Source organism: Photinus pyralis, unplaced genomic scaffold (assembly GCF_008802855.1).
Source record: "Photinus pyralis isolate 1611_PpyrPB1 unplaced genomic scaffold, Ppyr1.3 Ppyr1.4_LG9, whole genome shotgun sequence".
NCBI lineage: Eukaryota > Metazoa > Arthropoda > Insecta > Coleoptera > Lampyridae > Photinus > Photinus pyralis.
Window position 1 is genome coordinate 3,029,906 of NW_022170878.1, and position 13,094 is coordinate 3,042,999.

At 39.6% G+C, this 13,094-nt stretch overlaps 2 protein-coding genes across 2 annotated transcripts; both read right to left on the reverse strand.

Annotated features, from left to right (window-relative positions):
• Positions 1–1,370: 1,370 nt before the first annotated feature.
• On the reverse strand, positions 1,371–2,455 carry LOC116181184. The gene is made up of 2 exons (XM_031501466.1): positions 2,007–2,455; positions 1,371–1,963 (listed from the first exon to the last, which is right to left on the reverse strand). The coding sequence occupies exons 1-2, from the start codon at positions 2,070–2,072 to the stop codon at positions 1,613–1,615; spliced, it is 417 nt and encodes a 138-aa protein (XP_031357326.1). The 5' UTR covers positions 2,073–2,455; the 3' UTR covers positions 1,371–1,612.
• A 5,238-nt stretch (positions 2,456–7,693) lies between these two features.
• LOC116180376 (ras-specific guanine nucleotide-releasing factor RalGPS1-like) lies at positions 7,694–11,414 on the reverse strand. The gene is made up of 5 exons (XM_031500343.1): positions 8,744–11,414; positions 8,434–8,625; positions 8,214–8,387; positions 8,040–8,161; positions 7,694–7,989 (listed from the first exon to the last, which is right to left on the reverse strand). The coding sequence occupies exons 2-5, from the start codon at positions 8,526–8,528 to the stop codon at positions 7,868–7,870; spliced, it is 513 nt and encodes a 170-aa protein (XP_031356203.1). The 5' UTR covers positions 8,529–8,625; positions 8,744–11,414; the 3' UTR covers positions 7,694–7,867.
• Between the last annotated feature and the right edge of the window lie 1,680 nt (positions 11,415–13,094).

The following is a 13,094-nucleotide window of genomic DNA, read 5'->3' on the forward strand; positions in this document are numbered from 1 at the left end:
GTGCCTATGGATAAATTTCGTTTAAATTCTTCCATAAATAAAAAAGTTGGCACTGCGCATGCGCAAAACCAAATTTTGAAATTGGCGTTTGATTTTCCTATATCCCAAGTGCCTATGTATCAAATTTCGTTTAAATTCTTCCATAAATAAAAAAGTTGGCACTGCGCATGCGCAAAACCAAATTTTGATATTGGCGTTTGATTTTCCTTTATTCGAAGTGCTTCTGTATCAAATTTCGTTTAAATTCTTCCATAAAAAAAAAAAGTTGGCACTGCGCATGCGCAAAACCAAATTTTGAAATTGGCGTTTGATTTTCCTTTATCCCAAGTGCCTATGTATCAAATTTCGTTTAAATTCTTCCATAAATTAAAAAGTTGGCACTGCGCATGCGCAAAACCAAATTTTGAAATTGGCGTTTGATTTTCCTTTATTCCAAGTGCCTATGTATCAAATTTCATCAAATACTTTTATTAAGAAAAACAGTTTCAATTCGGTTTTTATATAAATGGTCGAGATTGACGAAAAGGGCACTTGTGAATTTGAATCGATTCGATTCAACTTATTTGGCATTGCGTATTATATGGCTAAAGCTATGCCATATTGAATTTCATGCAATTCAGTTCATAACTAACGGAGATGTAAAAGCGATCGAACATTTCTAAACAAAGTTATCGTTCACACGGACAAATAGATGGACAGACAGACCAAGGAACAGACGGAGAGACCAACCGGCAGGCGACAGATAGCAATGCAAAATTATAAACTATCTCTCTCTAGGATAAACGGCAAAAGTGTAAAATTATAGAACATGTAAAAAAACGGTTTTTTGTTTTTTTTTACAATAACTTTTTTTGTAAGCGGTACAGAAAAAAATTCTTCCTTGGTACAAGACTCGACACCATAACGAACCAAATAGCAAAAAAAGTAGAACAATAGCTCTTAAGATAAAAAACTAGTAGCGTCGCAAAGTTAGCGGACGGACGGACGGACGGACGGACGGACAAAGTGGCCACAATAGCGCATTTTTTTTTATTTTTGTGGAAATGCGCTAAAAATGGAGATGCATTCTTAAAAAGCTCTTAATATTTCCTGATCTGATCAATATACAGTGTTTCACCATTTTGTTATTATTATTTTGCTGGGCAGTACAAAACAAAACCAAAAAACCCATTTGTAGCAAACTTTCAGATAAAGGACGGAAGAACTAAAGAGAGTAAAAGAGGTAAAACCGTAAGTGCTAATCGGAGGCATTTTAACGATTCTTTATGATACAGTTATTTGCAGCGTAGGGTCCGTTGCAACCGCAAACCAAGCCAGTAATGAAGGTGTCCTGAATTCTATTTTACTGCAGAAATTATTTTAAAATAATGCTCGTGTTTTTTAGGAGCCACTCAATAATTTCACATCTGAAAGCAACACAAACGCCTTTATTAGAAAATTGTTTATTCATTTTATGTGATAACAAATTACAAACACGTGAGCTCGGCCTCGATCGTCAGTACAAGAATGTAGAAATCTGCAAAATCGGAGATCTGTCGAATTTTCCACATTTTCTTGCCTCGGGCCAAAACCAACTAAATTACAAGAGGTTACTACTATCAGTTCAACTCCCTTACTGAAGATATATGTGGGCATAATGCACAATGCAATACACGAACTGATATATCATCTCGCACCCGTCGGTTTCTTTAGCGACTTTCGCATTACACGTTTCGAACATCTCGTTCGATACCTTTTCGGCACCTTCAACAAAGTTAACTTGATTAATTGTGCCGTCCTTATTTATAAATTCTAAATCTTTGAAGATGCACTCGAGATAGCATTTGAAGTTTCGCCTAGAACTCATCTCATAGTGTACGAAGTAGTTTTCGACTTCCTCTTGGAGCACACCCGACGATTGAAAACACACCTGGTGCTCTTTGACACGCGTCCTCCATTCAGAAAATATATCCTCGGTGCTTTTCTGAAGTAATAAAATCAATTTCGGTCTAGTGACGAACGCTTACCTTGGAGTTAAAGGCGAGTATCGTTGACAAGCTGCAAGCCACTATCAGCAGAATTTTGAAGATCATCTCCGCTATTTCACAAGCTTCTCTTAGTACCTGATTTGAATTAACGCAAATAAGTAGGCACAATGGGCGTCATATTCCAAATTAGCATAATATCAAACATGAAAATCATCATGTATTATGCAAATTGAAATTTTAATAAATTAAATTTAAGACTCTTTACACAGTTCCGCGTTATTCTCATAATTAGTGCGAATTTAGTGAGATCAAGGTCCCAGTGAAGGTGTGTGAGATAGGAAATTCAATCAAATCATTTACCGTTTACACGGGTTAGGCTACCTTCGTTGCAGGTTATAAATAATCCTAACAAGCTAGTAGTGTACTTAACCATCAGGTTCTACGCTAACTTCACACTACAAGAACACGGAAATAAAGTCAACCCGGCAACGTTTAAAAATGGCCACCCGAATGAAGATTCGCTCCAAAATTAAACAAGATCCCGGTTAAATTTGAAATGTGGCACGTGATAAAACATCTAAGGCAGGGCCCTCTTACGTTGTAAGTTGTAAACAACGCTTTGACCTAAAGCACAGTAGGGAAGGAACGTAAAATAAAACACTTAAGTTGTGAAAAGTTTGTTTAATAATGATCGCAATTATTATGATAGTGAAAGCTCGGAAATTTAAGTCGAAATAAATTACATTGCAAAAATAAACTTTGAAAATGGTAGTTCACCGAAAAAAAATAGAAATAGGCTAGGAAAGAAAGAACTTACCAATAAAAAAACCAGCCGTCAAATTAATATCAAATTGTGTTCTAAAATTAATTGTTTGTAATGATGTGAATGCGTAACATAAAATTATAACATCACAAAAAGTAGCAGGTAAACTTCAAGAGGTAACATATAGGTTAAAAACAAGTTTTGGGAATTATTATGGGTCAGGTAAGCAGGTACCAAGATTCTAAGAAAGGGTGAAATACACAGGATGTGACTCATCTTTGGTGCAATAATAAAGGCCTTTTGTTAAAAACAAGATGGAAAATTACATGGCCTTGTAGGCAAATTTAACTCAAGACGAAATATGTGGAAATTACGAATCGTAACTCATTTATCGCACATAGATCCTAAACTGTTTTGATTAGCACTATCTCGCCCCCGCAAGATAGGTAGCGTCGCCCCTCGTTCGGGGTTTCGAGCCTACAGTTGAATGTCGAAGACAATCACGGAATTAGGTGTCGTAGCTCAATTTTGACTACAGTTTTTACCACCCCCTGACTGCTTCGTTTACGGAGAAAATTGTTAGTAACAAACCACAAGTAAGTACATACATCAAACGAATCGGTAATTTCCACATATTAAAATAAATGATCAAAACTTATATGAATGTTACCTCAGGGACAAGAAATGCAAAGATACTACCTGCATTAAATAACACAAGATAACAACAAACATTTATGTACCGACGCCTTCGCGACCGCCATTCAAGACAAGATGCCAAACGTAACCCACGTTCCTGCTTTCTAGATGGCGCAGGCAGCTTTTCCCCTCTTAGAAATTGCATGGTTGCCAACTCTCAAAAATGTGTGTATCGTCGTCAGTTGGAACAAACAGGGTGTAACCTCTCAAGCTTAGGAGAATACCTACGTATCGAGCTACATAGTAACTAACCACTGAAAGCGAAATACAAGAAAATAGGAAATGGTAAAATACTATTGGATATGGATCGCGTCATAGGTGACTTCACTGAAACAAAGAAATGAAACAAAGCAAAACGTAGGAGAGCTCGAATCTTCAAAGCAATCTGTGGTCAATGTTTGTTCCAACGTCAGCAACTCACCCGGGCCGATTTCGAATTGGGAGGAGTTTGATTTTCTGAAACTAGACGCTGCGACGGAAAAAGACGCCTATCCTTTTCCATGCATTACTCCAATTCTAGATTGTTAACGTGACGCTCGCCATTCACCTAGTTTAGACATACAGTTTGCTTATTGGCAAATTCAATTGTCTACCTAACCCTTAAATGCTTTTACTGGTCAAGGTCGTGGATTATTTCAATTCACCAGAATGCCATTTGGCTTACACAATTCTGCCGTCGCCTTCCAAAGGTTGGTCGATCGCGTTTAGGCGCTGATGATATTGTGAGAGCTACGTCTATCTTCGAGAAGCATTTGGAACAAATCTTTCTGACCTCGCGTAAACATAAAATTGCATATCTGTACACCTGAACTGAAATATTTAAGGGATGGTCTTCTAATATACCCCTCCCGCCTTTTAATGTCTCAGACGCCCGTCGAGTTATTGGTGTTATAAGTTGGTACCGTAGGTTCGTTCCAAATTCCTTTACTCTCGTTTCTTTTTCAGTTTATTTAAGGAGGAAGAATGCTTTTTTGTACCACGAATGTGATTCAGCTTTTGTTTAAAAGAGTAGTATCGTCCCCATTCTTTTCTCTCCTGATTTTTCTCATCAAACGGATGTTTCTAGTTATGAAACTCAGTAGCATTGCGTAGTCTTCCATCTAACAATCATTACCTCTTATGTAAACCAGTAAATTAATCTCTTTCAATTCCTCTCGTATTCTTCCCATTTTTCATGTTCTATTTATTAGTCTACTCCTTGGTTCCTATAATATATTCATGTCCCAGCTCACCCTTCTATTTCTTCCTCTCTTTCTGATATTTGTTTTTGGCCCCACCCCCTTCATTTCCACGGAGAATGACTGGTGGTTGTGAATGTGGAATGGTGAATGCGGAGAGGGTGACCTGGACGGTGAAATCATTCTCAGCATCACACATCACTAGGACTGGATGGTATAATACCAGGGAGAATCCCCTGCTATTCCAAGAACACCCCCAATTTACAAAGTCCGTGAAATATCTAGGAATCACACTTGACAAAAAAAAACCGAATTGTAGCAAACATCAGCTATCAAACATCTCTCACAGCCGTCCTTGATTTTCAATTTGAATGGCCCCATAAACAAGTACCATAAAACATATTTTTAGTTTCATTTACGTATGAGAAAATTATTATAAAGTCAATTCCAGCACACACTTAATGTTTTTATATGTGCAATTTTATCATTTTTTGTAAGGAATCCTAAAAAGGAAAAACAAATTCAAAGGTAAGGGAAAATTACAAACTAGGACGAAGCAAACAAGATACGAAGAATCGTATACGATTTTCTGCAGGGGAATTTTGTGCTACTCAGCTCGTATTCGGAAACAAGACTTTTGATCCGGCTCATATTCAATAGCACTGATCCTTGAACTCGTAGAAACCGATAGGAGAAAGTTTGACGTCGCTATCTCTTTTCGTTCTCGAGATAGAAGAGGAACAGACGGATAAAACCATCACATAAGGGGAAATTTCTATCTTTCGAAAAATTCCCCTAAAAAAGAGAAAGTGCCGGCAACAACAAAGAACAAAATTACTAACCTAATGGATATGCAATTAACGTAAAAAAAATCACGAAGCTAGCTCACGATTTCTTTTCCAACTCCTCGAATTTGGAACTTGAAATTGTTTGATATTATAACAAGATTTGAGAACAAATGTGAAAATTAAGGTTTCTTGAAAAGAACAATTCGAGAAAGGATGGGCAAGATTTGGATAAGATTCCAAGAAGAAATTCCTATTATATCGATCCTCCTCCACCATTAAAGGCCCATCCTGTGTAAAGTGAGTGAAAAATGTTGAGCGCGATATTCTCCCCAAGTCCTTGAAACGCAGGCAAAAGGATGGGATGGGTCCTCCTGCTCACCCCCCGTTCGTAGTATCCTCGGTCGTCATGGGAATAGATGTTGCATCTTCGTCGGTACCGACCACTCTCTGTAGCCGCCCTGGGCTCTCCCGCTATAATTTTGTACGCCTTGCCCCACACGTTTTCGAGATTCAAGCACAGCGGTATCAAGCAATCCTTTTTGCTGCATTCCACCGCAGTCCTATAACCCTTCATATGGGCTCGGTACTCCTCCTCGTATCGCGTCTTATCTCCATCGGTTCTCCTGGGTGCATCAGTGGACATCTAACCCGCCCATCGACAAATCACGTGCTCCAGGTCCTGGTGCGTTTGCGACTTCAGCACTGCGCCCCCCAGGATCTCCTCAACTTTTTGGACCCCCCCTGGCCCCTTCATTCGTCTCTTCGACCTCGGGTTTATTTTGTGTGCCGCGTGCCTCCAGCCTCCAAGCGATGTATTTATGGTCGCCGAGGAACTCCTCCTTCTCGACCTTCCAATCCCGCGGCTCTCGTTGGCGCAAGTGACATCAATGATGGAGTTTCTGTCTCCGCTTTCGAACGTGAGGCAGTTTCCTCTATTCAGAACCACGAGGTCCAGTGAGGCTATATCATCTCCTCCACTTCCGTTCCGCATCTGTTAGTCTCCAGAGATTCCCAGGAGTTAGTTCATTCTCCCGAAAGAATAATTTAACGATCGCTCGCTCCTCTTGGCTCTCTAGTTAGCTCCCCGAGATCGCCCCTCAGCTCTCCTACACCTTGTAGATCTACCCGCACAAAATTCTTTCCGGCGCGCCCTCTTTGAATTTCTATCGTATCGCTACAAATCGCGACGGATTGCAACTTTACCCGTTTCCTCCTTAAATAGTACCGGACTCCAGGATTTGAAACATTGATTCACGAATTTCTCCATTTTATTATTTTATGCACATTTTATGGTGTCGTACAGCAAATTTTCAAATATCTTTAAAAAACCCTCTTGCCTCGAACATACTGTATATGTATTTAAAAATTGTGGGGTGTATGACATTTTTTGCCCTCTTTCGTCTGTCTTGCTCTCGATCGCGGCCGCAAAGATATATGTCTTTTTCATCCTTCTTCTCCCCCTCTTCCTTTATGACCGCCTCTCTTTTTTAAAGGTGGTCTATACCTCCCTTGAGGCGGGTTTGCAAGTTTCCCACACGTTCGCGAATTCTGGCTGATCTTGCACCTTATCCCTCACGGCTGTCTTATGTAAGGCCACTTCGTTTCCCAACAAGGTTCTCTGACGCTTTCCTCGGGCCACATACAAAAAAACGCTCACGGGTTCCCGTTACAGTACCCCCCTTGAAACCCTTTGATGACCGAGGAGATACGGGGCTTTACTGGCGCAAGGAAAGAACAGACTCGGTGTGTCGAAGATGCAAGATGGTGATTACGGACGAAGAATGGGCCAGGAAAGAAGATCTAGGTATTTCAAAGGGGGTACTGTAACGGGAAACCGTGAGCGTTCTTTTGATTTTTTTTGTTAATAGTTTCCGTGTACGTCAGTTATTTGATTTGCTTTGCACTTTCTTTATAATTTAGAAGTATTTCTTCATTCAATGTACCTCTCTACTTAGTCTTTATACGGTTGTTCCGGGGGTACTTCCGCCTCCCCTATTTATCTCTTCAGGGAATTGCTTTCGTTGTCGCGATCTAGCGATTTACAAGCTCCCGATTATGTAGGTTAGCTGCCTTAATTAAGAAAATTAGTTTGAAAGGGGGTACTGTAACGGGAGCCCGTGCGCGTTTTTCCGTGTACGAACTTGTCCAGTTATTTGTGTATAAAGGGTGAGGAGACTGAAAGTCGGGAGATATGGCGAAATTAAGGAGAAATAATGTACGGTCGAGCTGAGTCATATCCGGTCGTTGATAACGAGAGCTACGGAGCTTGAAAACTGCACTGCCTCTGGATAGGTAGCAAAAGTAATTAGAAATATTTATTGTATAAAAGCGCTAAACTAATTTAATACAAAACTTAATAAAATGAACATGTACAGGAAAAAAAATCACATTGAACACTGGTGCCTAGGACTTAAAATTAGATACTCTTCGAAGCACATCAATTACTGGAAAAAATTCGCTCTTCGCCAACGCGAATTATTCAAATGACATTAAATTTGCGGGCAACGGATTGGTCTCGCCCGACGAAGCGTGCTGTAAGCGACGGCACCATTTGTCCGCGGTACTTTGGCTTCCCGTTTTGAATTTGTAGACATTTCCTAAAATCGCACGCACGTAAAGTACGCAAATGAATGCCGGAGGAACATACCTCGATGGTGATCGATAATGTGAAATGTGTCCAAATGCAACGGATTATCACTAAGTTTTACGGTACAACCTACAAGTGACATCATTTTGCAAGGTTCACTTTTAAAATCCGAACGGCGAGAACTGTAAAATGGGTTATGTTATAATTGTGATTAGGGGGCACATATTTAATTACCCTTTAAAATTCTTAGGAGAGAAGTAAGCTAAAGAAGACGCCCAAATTTGAAGCCAGTATCTCTGCCAGGATGCGACAGCCGGTTTGCGGCCTTCTTTCAGTATTGCTTTTCTTCGCACACAACCTTGCATTGTATTAAAGCTGTCATTGGTCAGCAAAGCCTCATCAGTCGACCTAAAAAAGTGCGCGAGTTACACACCGAGTGACAAACCACCGGTACCTAGACAGCAACGTGCAGTCTTCCTCCGATTGGAACGACGCCCGAAAAGGAACTTCAGTCGACGGCGACGGCGGATCGTTGCCGCCGAGGCACATGGTCTCGTCCTCCAGTTCCGAATCATCGAGCAGATGCAGACCCTTGGCGAATTCCTTCACGTCGATCGACGTGCCGCCGTGAGTTTTGCCGAACAAACTAAACGTCGTCAATTAGTGTAAGCGTAAGTGGGAAAGGGACGGTTTCAAATGACTGAGACGTACTCATGCAGCATAGCACAATAGCAACTTGCAAGACAACACCATATTTAACTTACCCCCACGATACCGTTACAGATGATATACCCTGTTTGTTAAAATTGCGAGGAAGACTTGCGCTACGAAATCTAAACAGAATTTGGCCAGCGTCAGAATTCGGAAATAAATTCGTAATTTCTCCCCACCCACATTTATGCGTCGTGTCATTGAACTAATTTAGAAAATTTGATCAATTCTGCCTGTACTGAAAGGCGAGGTCGAGTTCATTTTTTGTAATTTGCTATCATATAAAATGAACCTAAAAGATACTAATATTCTAACATTTGCGTTTTCTATGATCAACGGTTTTAATTTAACCCCCCCAAAGTAGTATCACTTTTTTTTAGATATTGTACTTCCTTGGTTCGCGATTTAGCCAAAGTGGGCCCTCGTAAAAAAATGGATGGATGGAGATTCGAAACGGGCATAAAGAAGAAGAAGGGGAAAGAGAGATCAAGTGCGAGAGAGGATTATGTAAGAAATAAGCTCATGATTGGTTCGCGCGAATTTGTATTTCAGTGTTTGTTTTTCCTTTAGAATTGTTTGTAATTGCGTAGTTTTCGTTTTAATTTTATCGATTTTAAATAAATTGTTCAATTTTATATACATTTAGGCACATCTGATCAAATTTACGTACTTTATAAAAGGTCGTTACGATAACGGCTTCTTGTTTCGTGACGGTTGAAGGGCGTGTACATTTTTTGACGTTAATTTTAGGGCAGTCGGCCTTATTTGTTTAGTTGTAGGCGCAATTCGTCATTTTTATAACAAATTAACGCGTGTTGCCCGATCTCGGAAAAAGTTCGGTCGGGTTTCTTAATAAATGCTAAAAGTTTCTACCGTCTGAACAGCCACCGAAACTGAGGTTTGAAACGGAAATGAAGGGGAAGCGGTGAAAGGGGTTTTAAAGAAAGCGCAGAATGAGAAGACGTAAAGGAGGCGCAAGGTGGGTTTAGAACCTAAAGAAGACGCTTAGAAAACTTACAGAAGGTGCAAAAATGACGTGAAGGAAGTGTGACAGTGGGAAGAGAAGCGCGAATCGGATGACACACAAAGTAGATGTGAAAAAGAACGTGAAAAGAGCACGACGAAAGTTTGAAATGAGTATGCAGTGGAGGGGGAGGGCACAGGAAGGACGAAGGCGCAAAAAAAGATGTGAATAAAACTTGAAAAACTCGTGAATAAAATGTGCAAGAGACGCAAAGACGAAGTAAAGTAGGTGCGAACGAGACAAGAGAGAGGTGAGAAAGAAAACATTAAAGAAATGTAAAAAAGGGGATGAAGAAAGTGTAATAGAGGTTAAAGATAGACATGCAAGGAGGGCAGAAACAGATGCATGCGAAAGATTGGAAGGAAATGCGAAGAAAGCCTAAATGAGACGTAACAGAGATGCAAAGAAGACGTGTGAAGTCGTAGAAAAGGCGAAAACGGTGTAGGTACCTGAAGAGAAAGTGAATAAAATAGGGACGCACATTCGAGAGTAGTGTAAAAGTGGCCCGAAGAGAACATAACGAAACCCTAAAGATTGGGTAAAGAGGCGTAAAAATGACGTGAAGAGGTTGAGCTCTGAAACGATAATGAAGGGGGTGTGCAAAGGAAAAAAGGCTTGTAGAAGTCGTGAATGAGACGCGAAAGAAAGAAACGTGAAGAAATCGCGAGGGAGGTGTGGAAAAACCTTAGAAAGTGGGCATTAAAAGACGTGAAGAAGATAAGACAGATGTAGATAGGTCTGAAAAAACGTTTCGTATTGACCGTTGATGACCTTGAACATGTAATTTGACACAAAAATGGTACAATTGACCTTGAATGGCCGTGCACATGTAATTTGACACCACAACACATTGGGTCGTTGGCCTTGGATGAATATGAAGTAGCATACAATCATTGAACTCGGATGGTCTGGAAATATGACAACACAAAAAAGGAGTCATTGGCCTTGGATGACTTTGAAAATGTAAGTTGACATCACAAACATGTTATCGTTAGCCTTGGATTACGGAAATTTAATGTATCACCTCAAAAATTGGGTTAATTGACCTTGTATGACCTTGAAATGGTAATTCGACACTACAAGCAATGCGGTCATTGACCTTGTATGACCTTGAAATGTAATTTGAGCCCACGCAAGTATTGTCATTGACCTTGCGAGACCTTGTGAATACAATTTGACACCCCACAAAAATGAAATAAGGTAGTTTTCATTTTAATTTTATCGATTATATACATTTACGCACATCCGGTCAAATTTAGTATTTTATAAAAGATCGTTGCGATAACAGCTTCTTGTTTCGCGACGGTTGAAGAGCGTATACATCTTTTTAAGTTAATTTTAGGGCAGTCGGCCTTATTTTTTCAGTTGTAGACGCAGTCCGTCATTCTTATAACAAATTTAAACGAAAGGTAATTCGAAACTACAAGCAATGGGGTCATTGACCCTGGATGACCTTAAAAATATACTTTGACTACACAAAAGTAGCCAGTGACCTTTAAACGTCTTAGAAATGCAAATTTGACACACCACGATCAGTTTTACCACTACATCTAGTGACTATAGCCGTTTAGTTTAACAAAAATGAGGGTATTGACATTAGATGACCTTGAAAATATAATTTGAACCCCAAAAAAGGAGTCACTGGCCTTGGATGATCTTAAAACTGTAAAAGGAGACCATAACAATGTTGCCGTTGACCTTGGAAATCTAATTTGACACCAGAAAAATGTTTGCATTAACCGTGGGAGACCTTGAAAATGTAATTTAACATCACAAAAATTGGGCGTTGTAAGTGTAATTTGGCACCCAAAAAATGAACTAAAATAAAATTTCCTTTTGAGACGTCATTGGCCTTGGATGACCTTGAAAATGTACTTTGGTTAAACAAAAATAGGGTCATTGACCTCGGATGATATTGGAAATTAAATTTGACAGGTCATTGGTATTGAATGACCTTGAATATATAATTTGAATCCCAAAAAGGAGTCACTGGCCTTGGATGATCTTAAAACTGTATGGAGATCATAACAATGTTGTCGTTGACCTTGGAAATGTAATTTGGCACCCATAAATTAAGTCAATTAATCTTGGATGGCCTTGAAAATGTAATTTGACACCAGAAAAATGTTTGCATTGACCGTGGGAGACCTTGAAAATGTAATTTAACACCACAAACATTGGCGTTGTAAGTGTAATTTGGCACCCAAAAATGAACTAAAATAACAAGATTTCCTTTTGAGACGTCATTGGCCTTGGATGACCTTGAAACTTTTTTTGGTTACACAAAATAGTCATTGACCTCTGATGATATTGGAAATCTAATTTGACAGGTCATTCACATTGGATGGCCTTGACAATATAATCTGACACCACAAAGAAGAGGTCATTGAGCTTGGATGACTTGAAAATGTAATTTGATACCCCGAAAATGAAACAGAATTACCAAAACTTTGATGGATTGCAAAGCTCTATATCAATACCCATTTGGCAGTACGCAAACCCAAGTACGATATCTTGAAGGACGAAACGCAACCGAGTGAAGCAACCACACGAATGCGACAAGTAACACCATTATAAATTGGCGAGAAATTCGAGAGTATTTTACTATTGAGGCCAATAGTCTCTCAGCAACGAGAACACATGTCTCTTCACGTCAGGAGAGGGGCCTCTTAAGCGGAGTCGCGCACTAGAGCAATTTACTTTAGTGTGAATGTAACAAATTGCACACAGTGGCGCAATTAAGTAATTTAGCTAGTAACAGCAATGCAATTTTTAGCGCATTTCCACAAAAATAAAAAAAAATGCGCTATTGTGGCCACTTTGTCCGTCCGTCCGTCCGTCCGTCCGTTAACTTGCGACGCTACTAGTTCTTTATCTTAAGAGCTATTGTTCTACTTTTTTCGCTATTTGGTTCGTTATGGTGTCGAGTCTTGTACCAAGGAAGGAATTTTTTCTGTACCGCTTACAAAAAAAGTTATTGTAAAAAAAACAAAAAACCGTTTTTTACATGTTCCATAATTTTACACTTTTGCCGTTTATTAACGATCCTAGAGATCGTTTATAATTTTGCATTGCTATCTGTCGCCTGCCGGTTGGTCTCTCCGTCTGTTCCTTTGTCTGTCTGTCCATCTATCTGTCCGTGTGAACGATAACTTTGTTTAGAAATGTTCGATCGCTTTTACATCTCCGTTAGTTATGAACTGAATTGCATGAAATTCAATATGGGCATAGCTTTAGCCATATAATACGCAATGCCAAAAGTTGAATCGAATCGATTCAAAATTCACAGTGCCCTTTTCGCATCTCGACCATTTATAAACCGAATTGCAAACTTTTTTACTTATAAAAGTATTTGAATGAAATTTGATACATAGGCACTT

Bases quoted from the DNA above. Each gene is read 5' to 3' on its own strand.
- LOC116180376 (XM_031500343.1), bottom strand. From the start codon at position 8,528: ATGTGCCTCGGCGGCAACGATCCGCCGTCGCCGTCGACTGAAGTTCCT. The intron at 8,388-8,433 runs GTACCGGTGGTT...GCACTTTTTTAG, and splicing joins GACTGCACGTTGCTGTCTAG to GTCGACTGATGAGGCTTTGC. The intron at 7,990-8,039 runs GTATGTTCCTCC...GTGCGATTTTAG, and splicing joins CATTATCGATCACCATCGAG to GAAATGTCTACAAATTCAAA.
- LOC116181184 (XM_031501466.1), bottom strand. From the start codon at position 2,072: ATGATCTTCAAAATTCTGCTGATAGTGGCTTGCAGCTTGTCAACGATA. The intron at 1,964-2,006 runs GTAAGCGTTCGT...TTATTACTTCAG, and splicing joins TACTCGCCTTTAACTCCAAG to AAAAGCACCGAGGATATATT.